The sequence below is a fragment of the Sitophilus oryzae genome, unplaced genomic scaffold, assembly GCF_002938485.1.
Source record: "Sitophilus oryzae breed Bouriz unplaced genomic scaffold, Soryzae_2.0 scaffold_1588_pilon_pilon, whole genome shotgun sequence".
Classification (NCBI taxonomy): Eukaryota; Metazoa; Arthropoda; class Insecta; order Coleoptera; family Curculionidae; genus Sitophilus; species Sitophilus oryzae.
In genome coordinates this window covers 1,453,922-1,462,691 of record NW_022146267.1, presented here as the reverse complement: position 1 = coordinate 1,462,691, position 8,770 = coordinate 1,453,922, and the positions used below count along the sequence as shown (strand labels likewise).

General features: G+C 30.1%; 1 protein-coding gene across 1 annotated transcript; it reads left to right on the top strand.

Moving 5' to 3' along the window:
• Window positions 1–5,896: 5,896 nt before the first annotated feature.
• On the top strand, window positions 5,897–8,415 carry LOC115879822 (probable ATP-dependent RNA helicase Dbp73D). Its single transcript, XM_030896830.1, has 8 exons — window positions 5,897–6,007; window positions 6,067–6,466; window positions 6,527–6,717; window positions 6,785–7,053; window positions 7,109–7,303; window positions 7,369–7,837; window positions 7,892–8,111; window positions 8,176–8,415. The coding sequence occupies exons 1-8, from the start codon at window positions 5,985–5,987 to the stop codon at window positions 8,368–8,370; spliced, it is 1,962 nt and encodes a 653-aa protein (XP_030752690.1). The 5' UTR covers window positions 5,897–5,984; the 3' UTR covers window positions 8,371–8,415.
• Window positions 8,416–8,770: the final 355 nt, after the last annotated feature.

Below are 8,770 nucleotides of genomic sequence, written 5' to 3'. Positions count from 1 at the left end.
GCCCAATATCCTTAGACACACTGTATAATGTATGTATTTTTTGATTTTAGTTATGAAATATATTTTCTGTATATTCTCCTGCTTCGAAAACCTCACAGCAAACTCTTTAAAGTATGGTCATCTCCATCCAGTAAAAAACTTGGACTTTATACATCGTACAGCCCAACTGTACGGTATTACAAAATACACGATTTGTGATGGAAAGCACTTCCTTCCGCCATATTTAAAAGACCTTCGCAAAGAATTTACTATAGATTACCTACGAATCTTTCATGAAGAATTATGCGAATGCTGTACTACCTTTATGCAATACATCAGTAATGAATTTTTGCTTCATGTCATTCTACAGTTGCTGCTTCTAACTGTGACATGGTTATCAATGATAGTCCAGGTGGTTTTTAACTACAAAACCATAATTTCGAAGGCTATCTTTACGGTAAATTATATGTATGCTGTATGGCACTCGGTGGCTTTCTTTTTTCTTCTCAAAAACTGTAACGATCTAAAACATAAGGTAAGTAAAATTAAATAGTAGGAATAAAGTATATTTTGATTGGAAAATTGAGGAGAAAAAAAAAATAGAATAAAATGAGTTTAAAAACATTTAAAGGCTAATAAGGAGAGATCAACAATTATTGCAGTAGTTGGCTATTCTGAATTTCATCATTTGGTTGGCAATAAATTTAAAAAATGTGAATATTTATCGGCTGTAATCACTAGCGTCAAAAAAACAACAATTAAATTAATATGAATAATTTTTGGCTAAAGGTGGATGGAAAATGATATTTAAATTCATTTTCCATAACAATGTGAGACTAATCAAAACGACATGAGATACCGGGTGCGTCTCAAAAGTGGCTCGCCCCCTATAACTTTTTTATTTTTTCAGATAAAAAATTAAGATTTGGTACGTTAGTATATATGACATAAATTAGGATTGATTGACGTATTCAATTGTTTTCTACAACTTTTGATTTTTAAATGGCACACTCGGTATTTTGTTACTTTTGACATTTTCGTATATGGTTTATTTGAAATTGCAACATACGATGCATAACGACAATTTGACTCGAAATATCAAATCTGTAGTACCAAATTATTTGTGAAAAAATGCTTTTTCCAAATATGCTAATGAGCCATTTTAGTTCCGCTTGAGAAAAATTGAGATATGATTAAAAATACGATTTGGACATCTTTTAACCGCCAGGACAAAACACGAAAAATATTAGACGATCAAACCTATTTTTCCAAGACTCCTTGATTAAAATTAGTGTTTTTAACACAGTACTTTAGATTAAAATTTAAAATACAATTTTCTTTTAAGTAACAATGTCAAAAGTTGACATATAAATATGTCATTCTATTCAGACTGTCATTGTCTAACAAATAAAGCAGAAAAATACCGAGGGTGCCATTTAAAAATCAAAAGTTCTAGTCATTTCCGATGAAACAGGAAGTGACCGAAAATAATTGAATACGTCAATTAATCCTAATTTATGTCATATACTAACATAACATATCTCGTTTTTTTATCTGAAAAAAATAAAATAGTTATAGGGCCACTTTTGAGACGCACCCGGTATACATGGATTTAATCTGAAGGTTTTAAGGTAATTTAATTATAAAGTGTCTTAAAAACTATAGGTGGTGTTATATTATATTAAGGACAACAATTAACATTTAAGGTAGTATAAACTAGTTCTTCTCTAACCTTCCTTGTTAAGACCAACTGCAATGACCGTTAAAAAATAAAAATGAGTACAAGTACCAAAATGATCCGGCCCAAATTATCTTTGATTGCCATTCTTAGCCGTCTTTGACGCCATTTTTTTGTGATTGTATGGTATTTATAAATTTAAAAAGCACAACGTACCTATCTTTATATGTTGTAATCACATTGTTCCATCTCTATCGTTAATTGTGTCTATTATCCAAATAATTAAACAGTGCTGAAAATTAGGATTCTGTATTGATTAAAACTTACTTCGCTTATTACGTTCAATTTCTACCCCTTTGATTTGAACGCCGGGATAAAAATAAGCTGTAGTTATGTAAGTAATTCTTTTCTATGTTGAACATTATACCTAATTTGTAATCAAAGAACTTTGGAAGCATATATTTGATCGTGTAATTTTCTTTCGTATCCTTTCATGACCGCTTAAAAGATGCCCAAATCGTATTTTTAATGATGACTCAAATTTTTCAAATGGTACGACGCTGGCTCAGCATATTTGGAAAAATCATTTTTTACAAATAATTTGGTACCACATACTTGGTATTTGGAGTAAAATTGTCGTTGCGTTTATTTATTGCCATTTTTAAATTAACTATTAATTATATAATTATAAATTAATTATTAAAAATGTCAAAAGTTGACATATAATATATCATTCTATTTAGAATGATCAAATATATGTTTCCAAAGTTCTTTGATTACAAATTAATAGTTTTAACTCAGTCTTGGCACTCTAGACTGAAATTTAAAATGCTATTTTTATTTAATTGGAATTGTCTAAAATTGACGTATAGTATGTCATTCTATTCAGAATGTCATTTTCTATCACAAATAAAGTAAAAAGTACTTAGGATACAATCTAAAAATACAAAGTTGTAGTCATTTCCGGTGAAACAGGAAGCGACCGAAGGTAATTGAATACGTCAATCAATCCCGATTTATGTCATATACTAACAAACCAAATTTCGTTGTATTATCTGAAAAAATAAAAAAGTAAAAAAGTGAGCCCCTTTTGAGAAACACCTGGTAGAATCGGCTGAAAATAAATACAGGTCTTAAAAATAGACTATAACGAATAATATACCAAAGGACCCCTATGACCCTCCGCCTGCTAAATATTGATTCTTCAACGACAAAAGTTCTTAAACTGTTTACCAGTTAATTTATTTAATAAAATGCTTGCACTCGAAATCCGGGCACTTTGAAAAAACAGCGACTACCTAAACGCATCCTAGATCTATAGAGCAAACTGGTTGTCGCATTCTTCCCCGCACCTCAGTCCTCGGGACCGATGCGATGGGCTGTGCCGTCGTTTACGACCTGCTGCTACGAGTATTGGTGGGTTCATACAACCAAATAAAATAAAATAAGAATAAAATAAAATAAAATAAGAAAGTTGGTTATATGGGATACCGTACATGCGTTCATACAGCCAAATAAAATAACAAATAAAATAAGAAGTCTTTATCTTTTAACTTCTTGTTTTATTTTATGTGAAAACGGCTTTGCGCACGCTTAATTCTAACCTACAAATATTTTCAGTTTGATTTAATTTATTTTATAATTTCACATAAGTAAAATGTATAATATAGTAGGCAACGAATAAATAAATATACTATAAATAGTAAAATTACTATAAACAATCGTAAAAGTTAACTTTTATCCAGCCTTATCGTACTGCGCATGAGCAAATATATATTTCTTATTTTATTTTATTTGACTGTATGAACGCACACAAATAAGAATTCCTTATTTCTTATTTTATTTTATTCTTATTTTATTTTATTTGGCTGTATGAACCCACCATATATACTGTGAATTATATATGTTCGCGAACGTTTTGTATCGAGTAGCTTGGACGCGGCTTTACAGTAGCAAAATACCCATAGGAGAAAATAAACACTTGTAAATTTTGAAAAAGACAATGAAAAACAAAAAAAAAACAATCACAAATCCTTAATCTATACTAATATATAAAATCCTTAAGTGACTGCCATACTGATTAATCACGATCCTGCCCAAACCACTCAACGTAAGAAGCTCAATTTTGGCATATAGGTTGAATCTAGGGTGTAGAGGTTCGATAAGAAGGGATTTTTCGAAATTCCAGTTCCAAGAGGGTGAAACCACCCCTCAAATATTACAATATTTTTTTATTTAAAAAACGGTCAAGTTTCCGAAGAAACGCTTAAACACGTATATTTTATTTTGTTTTTTACATATTTTAAGATTTTTTAAAAATGTATACAGGGTGTTACGAAAAATCTGGTTGTTGATTCATCACGATCCTGCTTAAAGCGCTTGACGTAAAAAGCTAATTTTTTGAAGAGATTGACTTTAGGGTGTAGAGGTTCGATAAGACGGGATTTTTCGAAACTCGAATTCTAAGGGGGTGAAACCATCCCTCAAATATTAAAATATTTTTTTATTTAAAAACCGGTGAGTTTTTCGGAAAAACTCTTAAACATGTATATTTTATTTTGTTCTTTTACACATTTTAAGATATTTTATAAATTTATACAGGGTGTTTCATGAAATATGACCCTTGAGTAATCACGATTCTGCTTAAACTGCTTGACGTTTAAAGCTGATTTCTGGCAAACGGATTGAGTGTGGGGTGAAGAGGTTCGATAAGGAGAGGTTTCTCGAATCTCAAATTTCAAGAGGGTGATAACGCCCCTCGAATATTACAATATTTGTTATTTAAAAAACGGTCAGTCTGTCGGAAAACGCTTGGACAAGCATAATTTATTTGGTTTTTTTACAGATTTTGAATTTTTTTAAAAAATCATACAGGGTGTTCCAAAAAGTTGGGTATATCTTAACCACGATTCTGCTTAAACTGCTTGACGTAGATAGGGGTGAGCCACTTTTGAGATGCACCCAGTATATAATGTTGTTCCTGAGGGGGGTGACACCCCTCCCATAATACGCCCCTGCTATTTTGTAATTAATAAAATAAGGCCCTAGTACTCGGGATTTTGTGATCAGATAAAGTAAAAAATATCACATATTCATATTTAATTCAATAAAATATATGTTAAATTTAATAATTATTGTTTTTAAAAGTTTTATGTTTTACTAAAAATTTATTTATTTGTGATATGTACTGCAGTCTATCAACTAATTCAATCAGTTATAATGCAGTGTTGTCGACAGTTTCGTGTACTTAAATTATTAAGTCATTTTAGACTCTATGTAAATTTAATATTATAGGTACTTTCAGATTGGACTTCTGAGAACTATCTTAATGGAGTCCATCTTGAGAAATAGTTCAATTGAAGAAAGGCGACAAATATGTATATTTTTAAGGAAAATCATTAATCCGACACATTTCACAGCCAATGGATTTTTCGAAATGGATATAAACATCGTTGGACCAGTAAGTAAATCAATATTCTTACATATGGCTACCAAAATAGGACACTCGGTACAAAGATTTTTTGAAATTAAAATTATCATTACCAGTAATAGGCATGTATAATTTTCTTGTAGAAATAATAATACCTCATAGTAAAAAATAACAGTTTAATTTTGTAAATCTGTTAAAGAATAAGATTTTTTTTAAATTCTTGACACAATGATGACCAGAAATAATATCGAGAGTGAAAGATTTAGATTTTACATAAATAACAATAACGTTTTTTATAATTATATGGCCTATATATCATTATTTAATAAAGAATTTATAGTAAATAAAAGAAAAACATGCTTGCAGAGCATTTTGCAAAACAACAAAATTAACGGAAGAATATTTCGATAAATTCTTGACAAAATGGTGACCAAACATTTCACTGTATTTCAAGTGTTTATTCTAGGCTAAACAGTTTGTTAAGAGCTTTATATCTATAGATTTAACATTTTATAGGCTATTGCTGATTTCCAGTTCTATATATAACTGTATTTAATGTTAAATGTATTATGTATACATTTTTAGATCACAGGAAGTGTCTTAACTTACATACTGGTCATACTTCAAAGCAACATTTGGATTCAGTAATTATAACGAAACTAATATAAAATATAAAGCATGACTAGTTTGTTGATTCAAATTATTATTTAATTATAAAAAGCTTTGTAAACTGTTATAAATAAAAAAAATTATGGTGCCCAAAGAATTATTTAGTTGCATACTTTTTTTATTCTTCTCTTTGATCTGTGGTCAGAACTTTAACTAAATAACCTCAAAAATGTCGTGTGGTTTTCGATAAACAACAATTTTTTTTTAACTTAAGAATAAGCTTTAAATATGGAATTATTTGTAATAAATAGGTACGTATATAAACTAAATGTATTTAAATTTATGTATGTTAATTTATGGTTTGTTAAAGACATGACGAGAGTCAAGAAGGCGAACCGGTCCAAGAAAACGATAACTTAAACAGAGTTTTAAAGAAAATTGAGCGAAATAAAAAGCTCAGAAACAAACAAAAAGAGAAGGAACAAAAGACCAAACAGGCAATAGAAAGAACAACGCTAGCTAGGAAAATTAAAAGGGAGGCCAAAGAAAAAAAGCAAAATATTGTACCAGTTCCGGAGAATAATATCGATGAATTTGTTGATAACGATACTACAGAACCAAATGCTACATATAGGTTACAAGATCCTGTACCGGATTCGACAGAAGACAGTGTAGAGAAGCTGAAAAAAGGAAAGAAAAGGAAAATAGACCAGGAAGATGTAAAAGGTTTTACAATTTTAGGTGTTGATAATTTTCAACAAACATCTAAGGTAGGATATGTCTTTAAACTTGTAATTTATCGTTTTTAAAGTAATATGTAATATTTTAAGGTAAAAAGAGTTTTACCTAGATGGCTTACAAACGCTACTGTTATCTCTGTAAATTTACAAAAGTTAGAATCAAAAGTTTCCAGTTTTAAGATCATTGATAAACACCTTAGGTCCTTGTTAAAATCCAATGGCGTTGTGAATTTGTTTCCAGTTCAAGCTGAAGTTATACCCTGGTTATTAGAAAGTAACAAGTAATATACGGTTACACTTTTTAAATAATATATTAATATGTGTTATATTATTTTTATTATATTCCAGACATTCTGATATAATGTTTCCCAGAGACATTTGTGTTTCTGCACCAACGGGCAGTGGAAAAACTTTAGCTTTTGTCTTACCAATCGTTCAACTATTAAAAAAGTATTCTGTAAAGAAAATTCGGGCCCTCGTTATTCTTCCTACACAAGATCTGGCCAGACAAGTCTATGGGACATTTAAGATGTACATAGCTGGAACTAATATAGATGTTTGTCTTATTACTGGACAGAACAGCTTCGAAGTAGAACAGAAACAAATTCTTGTTAAAAGTAAGCATTACTACAATGTACGTTTTATGTTATGTATTATGTTAAATGATTCTAGATGAAGCATTTGGGTATGTAACTAAAATAGATGTATTAATATGTACTGCTGGAAGATTAGTAGATCATTTGAAGTCAACTGAGGGTTTAGATTTGAGTTATTTAGAATTTTTAGTTATTGATGAGGCTGATAGAGTTTTGGAAAACGTACAAAATGACTGGCTTTATCACTTAGAGAGGCATATATCCCCGGAAGGTTGGTTATTGGTTACTATACTTAATTTTTAATATCTTTATGCTGAATATTATATTGTTTTATAGGTCCTCTAAGAATTTTAAATCAATTTGCACTTCAGAAAAGAAGACCACCGCAAAAACTTCTATTTTCAGCTACTCTGTCTCAAGACCCCGAAAAACTTCAACAACTTTCACTTTTCCAACCTAAACTATTTACTTCTATTGTTGAGACAGAAGAGGGATCTGCAGAAAAGTTGAAAGAAACCAAATCAGACACATTTGTTGGAAAATATACCACACCTAATGAGCTTACAGAAAAATACATTGAAACATCTATGGATTTGAAACCGTTGGTTCTGTTTAAGTTTATCAAACAGGAGAATTTGAAGAGGACCCTTATTTTTACACATTCAGTAGAGAGTACGCATAGATTGACAATTTTACTGAAAGCAATGTTTAAAGATGAAATATCTGTTCAAGAAATATCGTCTCATCTGCAGCCAAAAAATAGGATTGAATTAATAGATCAATTTTCAAAAGGAAGTATTGATTTGTAAGTTTTTTTTCTAAGTTTGGTAATGAAGAAGATTAATTGTTTTGATTTTAGGTTGATATCTACTGATTCATTAGCTCGAGGTATAGATTTCCCTGGTGTACAGTGTGTTATTTCTTATTCAGCACCAAAATATTTAAAAACTTACATTCATAGAGCTGGTAGGACAGCAAGGGCTGGTGAGCAGGGTTTAACAGTGACTTTCTTGCATAGTTCACAAGTTTCAAAATTTAAATCCCTGTTGAAACAAGCTGATAAAACGAATGTACAAGAGGTAATTACGAGAATATAATAAAAATAATTATGTAAATTTTTAAATGTAATTTTATTTTTTTTAGATAAAAATATCTGAAGAAGACTTGGAGCCGTTGGGTGAACAGTATAAGGAGTCCTTGGTTAACCTTAGGAAAGCAGTTGATCAGGAAGAAAAATCTGATTTAAAGAAAACAAAATCAGCAAAGAGAGTTAAACCAGGGTTTAAGAGAAAATTTAAAAAGGTACAAAATAAGAAAAACGTTGATAAACCTGATTAAGAGTTTATCAAAGTTCTAAATTGTTAAATTTTACTTTGTTTGAAATTTTTAATAAATATTGTCTAAAAAAATGAGTTCTGTTTTTTTGTTGAATAGCTCTAACTAACAATTTTTCAGTCTCAATGCCCATTAGTCCCAGAGAAATATATTTTTTAAATTCTTCAAAAAAACTTGTTTCAAAGCAAAGCAAATTTTAGTGCTCTGCCAGTAGTTATACTGAAAAATGTTCACCATGAATTCATATTATTTACTAGATTTAAATAATTATAAAAATGCTAAGCAATGACTATGGAATTCTTTAGTCGAGATAGCTGCTGTTTCTTGTTCATTTTGCTGCTTTTTGCCGTTTAGGGAATACCGTGAAATGTCATAAATCAAGGGTCAGCGAAAATCTACGCTG

Coding starts and splice junctions, on each gene's coding strand:
- LOC115879822 (XM_030896830.1), top strand. CDS start 5,985: ATGGAATTATTTGTAATAAATAG. Junction 6,008..6,066: donor GAATTATTTGTAATAAATAG/GTACGTATATAA, acceptor GGTTTGTTAAAG/ACATGACGAGAGTCAAGAAG. Junction 7,054..7,108: donor GAAACAAATTCTTGTTAAAA/GTAAGCATTACT, acceptor AAATGATTCTAG/ATGAAGCATTTGGGTATGTA.